At 39.6% G+C, this 12,247-nt stretch overlaps 1 protein-coding gene across 1 annotated transcript in view; it reads right to left on the bottom strand.

Moving 5' to 3' along the window:
• The window catches only part of nek10 (NIMA-related kinase 10), a 43,035-nt gene extending 33,274 nt beyond the window's left edge, over positions 1–9,761 (bottom strand). The window contains exons 1-9 of the mRNA XM_056476148.1: positions 9,700–9,761; positions 9,562–9,619; positions 3,391–3,500; positions 3,213–3,311; positions 2,452–2,536; positions 1,195–1,236; positions 1,044–1,122; positions 880–947; positions 632–711 (exon numbers count right to left, since the gene is read on the bottom strand). Coding sequence (XP_056332123.1) covers positions 632–711; positions 880–947; positions 1,044–1,122; positions 1,195–1,236; positions 2,452–2,536; positions 3,213–3,311; positions 3,391–3,500; positions 9,562–9,619; positions 9,700–9,761 — 683 coding nt within the window. The remainder of the gene's footprint in view (positions 1–631; positions 712–879; positions 948–1,043; positions 1,123–1,194; positions 1,237–2,451; positions 2,537–3,212; positions 3,312–3,390; positions 3,501–9,561; positions 9,620–9,699) is intronic.
• Between the last annotated feature and the right edge of the window lie 2,486 nt (positions 9,762–12,247).

The raw sequence follows: 12,247 nt of genomic DNA, 5'->3' as shown, positions 1-12,247 counted from the left end.
ATTTTCACAGTATGTCTGATAATGTTTTTTCTTCTGGAGAAAGTCTTATTTGTTTTATTTCGGCTAGAATAAAAACAGTTTTTTATTTTTTTAAAAACATTTTAAGGTCAAAATTATTAGCCCCTTTAAGCTATTTTTTTCAGTAGTCTACAGAACAAACCATCATTATACAATAACTTGGCTAAATAGCCTAACCTGACTAGTTAACCTAATTAACCTAGTTAAGCCTTTAAATGTCTCCTTTAAGCTGTATAGAAGTGTCTTGAACAATATCTAGTCAAATATTATTTACTGTCATCATGACAAAGATAAAATAAATCAGTTATTAGAAATGAGTTATTGAAACTATTATGCTTAGAAATGTGCTGAAGAAATCTACCCTCCATTAAACAGAAATTGGGGAAAAAAATAAACAGGGGGGCTAATAATTCTGACTTCAACTGTATGTATACAGTTGAAGTCAGAATTATTAGCCCCTCTTTTAATTTTTTTTTCTTTTTTAAATATTTCCCAAATTATGTTTAACAGAGCAATGAAATGTTCACAGTATGTCTGATCATATTTTTTCTTCTGGAGAAAGTCTTATATAATTTATATATATAATTTATGTTTAATTCTGCCATTAACGTACCTTTCAGCAAGTGTGGTAAGAGCCAGAAGAGCTCCTAATACAACACTACAGTTCCGTGTTGAGAGCAGCTTCACGAGCGTCTGTACAAACAAAATGACTTAAAACTAGATTTTTTAATCTGTATTTCCTGTCTTCTTTTTTATTGATTAACTTAATTTTAGAATATCACTTCAAATAAAGTAAATGAAAATACATTCGTTTTTGCTTAAAGACTTTGTAAAACCTGAGCTCCTGTTTAAAACACATACCTTATGTGCTTCACAATTAATAATCCACTGTCTTTGCTCCTCAACAGTAGATAACTTCTGTAAGATATCTGCAAATGATGTGGGAAACAGGCAGAGCACAACATTATTCTTTATTTTGTACATTCCTGAGCTGTACATGCTATATAACCTATTGCTTGTCTCACATGTTATTGCTACCAGCTGCTCGATTTCCAGCGTCTGTTCTCCGCATTCGAGATATACAGTTGCAACCGACTCCATGTGCTGAAAAACATCCGATAAAGCACAATGAATTTCTGTCCATCTACAGTATTTGAACACTGTGAAATCTTTTACCTTTGCGAGTTGACTGGCACCTTGAAGCTCAAAGAAGAATTTCTATAGGAGAAACAGCAATGTAGGTAACATTTGCTTTAAGATCCAATTAGTTCATATTGGTCAACAATAAAAAACAGTTGTCACATTATTTATTAATCTTTGCCAAAATATTGCAAACATGTTTGTTTATAAGGAAACATATTCCATAAATTTGGTGCATTTATTGTTTGTTCATGTCAGCTTAGGTTGATCAAAAAATAAATAAATAATGTATATAAATAAGTAATATTAATTATAATTTGAAATAATTATAATCTATACTAGGTATTATTATTATTATTATTATTATTATTATTATACTGGAGATTTATTTATCTATTATTATTTAATTAATGTATTTATTTATTTATCTCTAATAATAATACTAATAATAATAATAATATCATCATTATTATTATTATTAATATACTATTGGAGATTTATTTATCTATTATTATTTAATTAATGTATTTATTTATTTATCTCTAATAATAATAATAATAATAATAATAATAATAATAATAATAATAATAATAATAATAATAATAATAATATCATCATTATTATTATTATTATTAATATACTATTGGAGATTTATTTATCTATTAATATTTAATTAATGTATTTATTTATTTATCTCTAATAATAATAATAATAATATAATCATTATTATTATTATTATTATTATTATTATTATTATTATTATTATTATTATTATTATTATTATTATTATTATTATTATTATTCCTATTAGAGATTTTAATTATTTTTCAAATATTTGTATATATTTGTATATATATGTTTGACAGAACATTTTAAAAGTATTTCCTTTCTTCTGGAAAACGTCTTACATACCTAGTTTGGTTGGAATAAAATAATAAAATTTTTAATTAATATTAATTAATTTATTCAATATTACCTTTTGTTGTCCTTTAACTTGCTTAATTAACCAAACTATTACTCTATAACCTAATTAATGTATAATTATACGTTTGATATCGTATCTAAAACATTTAGCTTATTTTATATACAAAACATTTACGATGATTGTACTTTAACACAACCCCTTGACTTGTCTTTGTTATATAATATTGCAATGACAAGAAAATATATTTATTTTTTATTTATTTACTCATAAACTACTTTCATTTACTTATAAACTAAATAATTTACACTGTTTTTTTCCAACATTTTGTAATGATTTCTCAGATATTAATCATAAACTCTGGATCTGACCTGGTGAAGAGGATCCCTGATCAGCAATCTCAGGCAGTTCAGAACTCTCAAAACATTATCTGAAGAGGAATTTTCCAGCCAGTCCCTGAAAATGAATAAGATTAGTTTAGAATGATCCATAACCATATCAGCAGCTAAACATCATTACTAGGGCTGTGCCATATTTAGAAATTATTAAAATATCATAAATGTGCATATCATAATATACAGTACATATTGCAATAGTTTGCAGTAAATGAGGGATTTAATTCCAAGGAATTTTTGTGTGCCAGTTACATGTCAACACACATCTTTGAAATAAAGCATGAGTGGACATGCTGGTTTTCTTGTCCAAAAATCTTTTAACATTGTTTTTGTGTGATACAGTGATACAGTATGTGAAGCACTAACTTGACTTTATTTATGTATTCCAGTTGATAAAACTATACAAAGTTACAGTGATATTTATTTATTTTTATTTGTTTATTTTTGTTTGTCAAAATATTTGAATTGTTTTATCCATTTTCAGAAGTTTTAGAGATGTTTTCTTTCCCCAAAAATAATATGAAACGCGTTGGTTGTTAATATCTTTTAAAAATTGTTGTATCATTAATTTTCCCTCGGCTTAGCCCCTTATTTATCAGGGATCGCCACAACAGAATGAACCACCAATTATTAAAATAGTTAAAAATCACATTATTTAGCATTACATTTTTTTCTTCAATACCACACAGCCCTAATTATTAGCATAACACATACAGTATACACATTAATACACATACCTACAACCAAGCCTGTTATTGATCAAGGCAGTGAAGATGTCCAGGAATAATCTGTGATGTGGCAGGTCATTAAAATATCTCTGCTTTCTGTATGTCATACTGTTATCAAAACAAACACTAGTTAGACTAGGAAATGGAATAAGAGCAAAATGAACAGATAACGTGAGCGACTGAGCACCTAAAGTTTTCCAGCTCAGAGGCTTCAGTGTTTGTGCCATTTTTCCGGTGCTCAGGAAGAGTTGTGGAGGTTTGAGACTTGTGTCCTTTCGATTGACTCAGAGATGAAGCCTAAAGTTGGGAAGAGATAAATACAAATAAAAAAAAAATGTGGATGATTCACCCCCAAAATAAAAATAAATTGTCTTATTTACTTTCTAAAACCCAAGTTTCTTGTTTTTAACCCAAAATAAGATATTTTGAAGAATGATGGAAACCAATAAAAATCCCTAGATAAAACATTTGGATTCTAACCATTGTAAATTCAAATACGTACAAATACATGCATACACACATCCGGGAGAGTTAAGGTGTGGAGAAGCCTCAAAGAAGCGTACCACCTAGACTGTTGCATGCCCAGAGTAAAGCATGGGGGTGGATCAGTGATGGTTTGGGCTACAATATCAGGGCATTACTGTCATGGATTGGTCAGGCTCTCACGACCCCCACTCACGAAGATCACCATCACCTGACTTCTAATGAGCACACAGCTGCATCACATTCACGAGCACCAGATAAAAGCACAGCACTCCAGTCGCTCATTGTCCGGGCTCGTCTCGACGAAAGCGGACAACTGAGCGACCACTCAGCGTAGTCATCCTCAGCTAAAACAAACGATTTACTTACCTGTTCTCTTTGTATTCCTCCTAGTCTTCCTGGTCCTCCCGAATCGTCCTGTCTTCCAGTCCTTCCAAGTCTGTGTCATCCTCTGTCAGCTGTATCTGGTGTTTGCTGTCCATCCTCGTGTATTCCTGTTACCCAGCCACGGAGGAAAAGACCCCAACATCATTCCTGATCCTCCTGGCTATCCTTCATGTGCTCCTTGTTGTCATTTAATAAACACCCTAACGTTTCCTTACCTCTGTCTCCTGTCCGCTTCATAACAGAAGCCCGGACCCATAACGACGACAACATGAGCACCCCCGATCACCTTCAAGAGCTGGTGGACCAGTTGAAGCGGATTCTACAGCCACCAGCTCCACTTTCCAACGCACCACCAGCACCGAGCACTTCCGCCTCCACAGTTTCTTCTTCGGCCCTTCCTTCCAGTCCCATGGCCCGACCAGCGCCCTACTCAGGCGGAGCGGGGGAGTGCAATGGTTTTCTGTTACAATGTTCCCTCATATTCGAAATGCAACCTTCTCTATATCCCACAGATAAGTCGAAGATCGCCTACATCGTATCTCTACTCTCTGGACCTGCACTTAAATGGGCTGAGACGATCTGGAACCAAGCCGGGCCGGTCATGAATTCCATCACTACCTTCACGGAGTATTTCAAAGAGGTGTTTGGACGTTCTGATGGGGAAGTAGCCGCTGGAGAGCAGCTGTATCATCTAAAGCAAGGTACTCTATCTACACAGGAATATGCTCTCCGGTTTCGCACTCTAGCAGCTGCAAGTGGATGGAATGAGAGATCGTTGTTGACCACGTACCGGCTCGGCTTGGAACCCACTCTCCGAATCCAACTGGCCACATTAGATGATACAATGGGTCTGGAGAGATTCATCCAACATTCTCTCCGATGTTCCGATCGTCTCCGTTCCTATCAACAGGACACCATCACCCCCTCGTCTGCACTCCTCCAATCGCCTGAGTCAACAGCCTCTCCAGAACCAGAACCCATGATAATAGAGTCTGGAAGACTGACATCAGCGGAACGACAGAGGAGGCTGACCCGGGGTCTGTGTCTATACTGCGGTGTCAGTGGACACACCCGTATGGAGTGTCCCCTTCGTCCCATTCGGACTTCAGTGAGTGTATTCAGTACGAATATTGAACAATGTAAACCACTTACTACCACCGTACAAATAACTACTGCCTCTATTTCTCTCCTTGTCACAGCCCTCATCGACTCCGGGTCAGCAGGGAACTTCATCTCCCAATCCCTCTGTCGTCAACTCCACCTCCGTACTGAGGCGTCCTCGCATATATACCAGATACAACCGATAACCCAGTGCACTCGATCTTCGACCCGTATCCATCGACAATGCGAAGACATCCTTCTTCAAGTGGGGTTGTTACATCAAGAGAGGATTCAATTTCTGGTTCTGGAGGGTGCAAATATGGACATCATTCTAGGGCGCCCGTGGCTGGTGAAGCACGATCCCATCATCTCTTGGGGCACAGGAGAGATAAAGAAATGGGGATCTGGATGTACACCTGCCTGTTTTCCAAATCTCCCTCTTCAAGGTCGGAACCCCATTTCTTTGTTTGCAACATCGGTCGAGAGCCCTCCTGAGAAGCAGTCTATCCACATTCCTAAGGAGTACAGCTCCTTTCATGATGTCTTCTGCCCCAAGAGAGCTTCCCAGCTACCGCCGCATCGGCCATGGGACTGCGCGATCGACCTAGTTCCAGATGCCCAGTTGCCAAGAGGTAGGATCTACCCGCTCTCGCTTCCAGAGAATCAGGCAATGGAAGATTACATAAGGGAAGCTCTGAGTCAGGGGTACATACGTCACTCAAAATCACCAGCCGCCTCAAGCTTCTTCTTTGTGGCCAAGAAGGACGGAGGGCTGCGTCCATGCATCGACTACAGGGTCCTAAATAACGGTACAGTAAAATACCGATATCCCCTTCCTCTGGTACCAGCCGCTTTGGAACAGCTCCGAGAAGCTAAAGTCTTCACTAAATTGGACCTCCGCAGCGCGTATAATCTGATAAGAATACGTGAGGGGGACCAATGGAAGACAGCATTCGTGACCCCTACTGGCCACTATGAATATGAGGTCATGCCTTACGGTCTGGTCAACGCCCCCTCCGTATTCCAAAACTTCATTCATGAAGTCCTCCGGGAGTTTCTTCACCACTGTGTAATAGTGTACATAGATGACATCCTCATTTACTCCCGGAGTGAGGCCGAACATCGCCAACACGTTGCGGAGGTCCTACACACATTGAGAGAACATCACCTCTACCTCAAAGCGGAGAAATGCTCATTCCACCAGAAGTCGATTCATTTCTTGGGATACATCATTGACCAAACCGGTATACGTATGGATGGGAAGAAAATTGAGGCTGTTCTATCCTGGTCAGAACCCACTTCCATTAAGGAGCTCCAGAGGTTTCTTGGGTTTGCTAACTTTTATAGACGGTTTATCAAGGACTACAGCAGGATTACATCACCTCTCACTAATCTCCTCAAGGGTAACCCCAAAGGACTGGAGTGGACCAAAGAGGCAGCCGCAGCCTTCCGCCTTCTTAAGAAGGAGTTCACAAGGGCCCCACTCCTGACTCATCCTGACCCAAATCTTCCTTTCGTGGTGGAAGTGGACGCATCCACCACCGGCGTCGGGGCAGTATTATCTCAACATCATGATACACCGCCCCGACTGCATCCCTGTGCCTATTTCTCTCGGAAGTTGAGCCCGGCGGAGCAGAATTACAGCATAGGAGACAGGGAGCTTCTAGCAATCAAGCTAGCCTTGGAGGAGTGGCGTCACTGGTTGGAGGGAGCCAAACATCCGTTCCAGGTGATCACAGATCACAAAAACCTCCAATACATCAAAGAGGCCAAGAGACTATGTCCACGTCAAGCCAGATGGTCACTTTTCTTCTCACGTTTTGATTTCTCCATTTCCTATCGTCCAGGACCCAAGAATCTAAGAGCAGACGCTCTCTCTCGTTTACACGAGCATCACGATCATGAAGAACTCCCAACGAAGATTCTTCCCGAACACATCTCCATTTGTCCGATCACCTGGAACGCTCCTCCAGTCGTTGCCACTCCGGAAGCCCCTGCTCCGCCGGGATGCCCTCCTCATCGGCAGTTCATACCACCTGAACACCGGGTAGATCTGATCCACTCCTTACATACCTCGCTAGGCACTGGACATCCAGGGATCAACAATACTCTCTCGCTAGTATCCCAACGATTCTGGTGGCCAAACATGGCAAGGGATGTGAGGCAATATGTTCAGGGCTGTAAGGACTGTGCCCAATCCAAGAGCCCACGTCATCTACCCGCTGGAAAGCTCCATCCCTTGCCGATTCCGAACCGTCCCTGGTCACACCTAGGAGTGGACTTTATCACTGACCTCCCTTCGTCAGAAGGTAATACCTGTATTCTAGTCATAGTAGATAGATTCTCAAAGTTTGTCAAACTAATCCCTCTGAAAGGTCTTCCCACAGCCTTTGAAACTGCCGACAATATCTTTAATCAAGTCTCCAGGTCATTTGGTATTCCAGAAGATATTGTGTCGGACAGAGGTCCACAGTTCATCTCACGTCTATGGAAAGCCTTCTTCAAGCTCCTAGGTGTGGCCGTCAGCCTCTCTTCTGGATATCATCCCCAAACCAACGGGCAGACAGAGAGGAAGATTCAGGAGGTGGGACGGTTCCTGAGGACCTTCTGCAGTGGTCACCAGAACTCCTGGAGCCAGTATTTGGGCTGGGCAGAATATGCCCAAAATTCACTGCGGCAACCCTCCACCGGACTCACGCCATTCCAGTGCGTCCTGGGCTTCCAACCACCGCTCTTTCCCTGGGATGGCGAACCATCTGATGTCCCCGCAGTGGATCACTGGTTCCGGGGAGAGCGAGAGAGTCTGGGACGAGGCTCATCAACATCTGCAGAGGGCAGTCCGTCGAAGCAAGGTAACCGCCGATAGGAGAAGGTCTGAAGAACCCAGATACACACCCGGACAAAAGGTGTGGCTATCCACCCGGGACATACGCATGCGACTGCCCTCTCGCAAGTTAAGTCCCCGATTTGTTGGTCCCTTCACCATCGTGGAACAGGTTAACCCCGTCACCTACAAACTACAATTACCCTCTCACTACCGTATTCACCCTACATTCCACGTATCACTCCTGAAACCCTATCACGATCCTGTTCTTCCCTCCACAGAGCCTGACCACGAAGAGGAACCCCCTCCTCCACTGCTCCTAGAAGAAGGAGCCGTCTACGCAGTGAAGGAGATCTTGCGTTCCCGACGTCGTGGTGGCCAGTTGGAGTACCTGGTGGACTGGGAAGGGTACGGCCCCGAAGAAAGGACATGGGTTCCCAGAGCTGATATTCTCGATCCTAGTCTCATGGTGGAGTTTCATGAGAGCCACCCTGAGTTCCCAGCGCCTAGAGGCAGAGGGAGACCACCACGGCGTCGGAGGTGTCGGCCCTCAGGAGCGGGCCCTGGGGAGGGGGGTACTGTCATGGATTGGTCAGGCTCTCACGACCCCCACTCACGAAGATCACCATCACCTGACTTCTAATGAGCACACAGCTGCATCACATTCACGAGCACCAGATAAAAGCACAGCACTCCAGTCGCTCATTGTCCGGGCTCGTCTCGACGAAAGCGGACAACTGAGCGACCACTCAGCGTAGTCATCCTCAGCTAAAACAAACGATTTACTTACCTGTTCTCTTTGTATTCCTCCTAGTCTTCCTGGTCCTCCCGAATCGTCCTGTCTTCCAGTCCTTCCAAGTCTGTGTCATCCTCTGTCAGCTGTATCTGGTGTTTGCTGTCCATCCTCGTGTATTCCTGTTACCCAGCCACGGAGGAAAAGACCCCAACATCATTCCTGATCCTCCTGGCTATCCTTCATGTGCTCCTTGTTGTCATTTAATAAACACCCTAACGTTTCCTTACCTCTGTCTCCTGTCCGCTTCATAACAATTACCAGGCACCAATATTTATGCTAGATGGGCACGTCACTGCCAAGGACTACCGAACCATTCCGGAGGACCATGTGCACCCAATGTTTCAAACATTTCATCCTGAAGGCAGTGCTGTGTATCAGGATAATGCAGTGTTTTCATATATGGCCATATGAACACATATATAACATTATAGCTTATAATTATGTACATATTTGTAATTCCAATAGTTATAATCCATTTTTTGCAATATTTTGAAATATTTGTTGCATATATGAAATACATCTTATATACAGCTGAAGACAGAATTATTAGCCCCCCAGTATTATCAACAACACAACAGGTTTGTGACAAGTGAATTGGTGATTGGTGACAGAATAAAAAATTTTTGAGTGAACTTAATATTGTGAAACTACTGCACCAGTTGAGAATTAAACTGAGACTAAAAATGCAATTTAGTAAAGTAGCAAAAATAACTCTATTGGGAATTATAGGGAAGAAAACTATGGTGAACGTTAAAATCAGATGTTACCTGTTTGGATATTGGAGCTGTGATCATTGATAAAAGCCTCTTGAGATCAAGAAGCTCCCTAAAAAGATTTTTTTAAAAACATTTATTAATATCAACATAAAATAAATGACCACAGTAACTACTTTATTAAAGACTTACTTGTCTTTAGTTTTCTGATGTGATCTGTTCGGTCCTCTAGACTTTCTGTCTTGGAGAGGCATCTTGAAACAACCTTCATTACTCTCATTTCTGCAGATCAATCAGATGATACAAATATGAAATATAGTGGCGCATACTATGTAATGCTTACAATATAATTATGAGCTGATGTTATGGTATTCACTTTGAATAAAAACAAGTCTTGAGAGTCCAAAAGCATTGACCAACATTCAAGGCTTATTCTGAAAACGTAGCCCCATATACATTTATGGAGATCGCAAATTATGTAGCCAGAGGTACGTATGCCAGCATCATTAAAACAAATGCTACGGGGCGGTATGATGCCATTCCTTTTAACGCTTACCAGCTGACTGCTTAGCTTCATATGGACGGCTTTTTCCACTGTTACCAGTTTGCCCAGTGGCTAGCAGTGTATGTCAGAGGATTTGAGAAGCAGAGAGGAGTTGACTGTGATGATAGGGTTCGAGTCCGGCGAAGAACGGTTCCAGAAAGCAGGTAAGACAAAAACAAAAGCAAAAAAATAAATAAAAAAGAAAATAACAGGGTGAGAATGTGGTAAAATCTGAAAATGTGGTAAAACTCAGGATGCCACGAGGGCTTTTCTTTTTCTTGATTGCTTTTGAAAACACTGTCAGTTGGGTTTAGATAAGTGGCTGTGCGGGTCAATCGGTGCTTTTGAAAACAATAACGCTTGGAAAGTCAGTCAGTTGATAGCGGCTTCTGGTGGATTTACGCGAGAACAGCTGGTGCGAATGGCACTCACAAGAAAAAATTTGAGATCTGAAAAAGCGTACACAGCACCCTCTGGTGGATTAGCGAAAACAAAAACTTCAAAAAAACATACATCCTGGGATGTATTTGCTGCTCTCCAGAAATGTATATAGGGCTACGTAATCAGAATGAGCATGAGTTGGCATTGACGGTGAGTTGAAGCATATTATAATGCTGTTCGAATGAACTTAATTTGAGTTTTAAAAAAAAAATCAATGATCAGGTCTTTGCGTTTTATCAGATATTAGTTTAGTAATATTACACAAATAAGAATGCATTTACCTAAATATAAGAGCATAAGCTCCATCACAAATGTGATACTGATGTTATGAAATAGTTCAGCAGTTCATAATTTAGACTTTAAAATGTTTTTTTTTACCAATGAAAATAGCTCCAAACAAAGCTGAAGCAAAACATTTGTGCATGTCAGAACAGCGCTGAGGTGTTTCATTTCTGCAATAATCTGTTTTTGAATAAATCATTTAATAAGTCAATCATTTGAGAATTCGGTGATCCATTCAGTCACCTGTTTTGATTGGTAGTTTTGAATATTTTAAGACAGGGACTGTCATTAAAACAGGGACTTCATGACACCTACAGGCGGTTTTAGTATCATTTTATTTTGTCCATTACAGGCCTTTGTTTTATCTGTTTATTTTATGGTTTAAGCTATTATTGGAAAATGCTTTGGTCAACATTGTTGTTTTTGAATGGGCTATAAGACTGATAAACATAAACATACACCAGCATGGTATCAGCAATTAAGTTATCACTAATTATTGCTATCAAAAACTAAACAAAGAAATAAATAAATGAAGAAAGAAACATTTATTCATTCATTCATTTTCCTTCGGCTTAGTCCCTTACTTATCAGGGGTTGCCACAGGGGAATGAACTGCCAGAAATATATATATAAGCAATTTCAGCATTATGGATGTAACATTTGCAGTAAAAACTCAAAACATAAATTCACATTCTCTTGTAGGTTAACATTATATTGAAACATCTGTATATATTTTCCAAAACAACTCACCACAGAGTTAAGAGATCAGGAATGTACTTTAAATGAGGGAAATAAACATGCGTTGTGGATGTGACCTAAAAAGAAAGCGAGTTTACAGTAGACAACATACTTTGCAGAAATTCTGTGAATTAAACTGCACAACCCCCCAAAAAATGATACTAATTGAAAGGATAAGAGTTGTCTCTCTATAGAACAAACAGGATTGATTTTATTTTATTTCATATTTATGCATTAATGAGGAAAAACTTCGTTAAGAATGGGACACCTCTGCATTATGGATGTGACAGATGTGAAATTGCCACTCGTGTGACTTTGGTAAATTAAATAAAAGTGTTTAAAAACATTGACAGAGACATTTTTTAAGTATTTATAAAGTACTGTTATAATACTTGCTTACACAAAAAAAAAAAACACAGAAACAGTTCCGGTATTTTGGTGAAAACATTTTTTTTTTCATGCCAAGGTTGACATTTGCATGGAATTGCTCATATATGTAACAGTATTATATAGTACAGTGTGTGTGTGTGTGTGTGTGTGTGTGTGCGTGTGTGTGTGTGTGTGTGTGTGTGTGTGTGTGTGTGTGTGTGTGTGTTTACACTGTAGTATATACAGTATCCAAATATTTACATAGATACATAAATAGATACTTTCATACATGCATACATACATATATAAGACTATGGAGTTAAGTTGAAAAAGTTGAAAATGCCAGTTGAATGTATGGATTGTATG

The sequence above is a fragment of the Danio aesculapii genome, chromosome 16 (assembly GCF_903798145.1).
Source record: "Danio aesculapii chromosome 16, fDanAes4.1, whole genome shotgun sequence".
NCBI classification, from domain to species: Eukaryota; Metazoa; Chordata; class Actinopteri; order Cypriniformes; family Danionidae; genus Danio; species Danio aesculapii.
The sequence above is the reverse complement of the archived record's forward strand: the minus strand, read 5'-3'. Positions and strand labels throughout refer to the sequence as shown.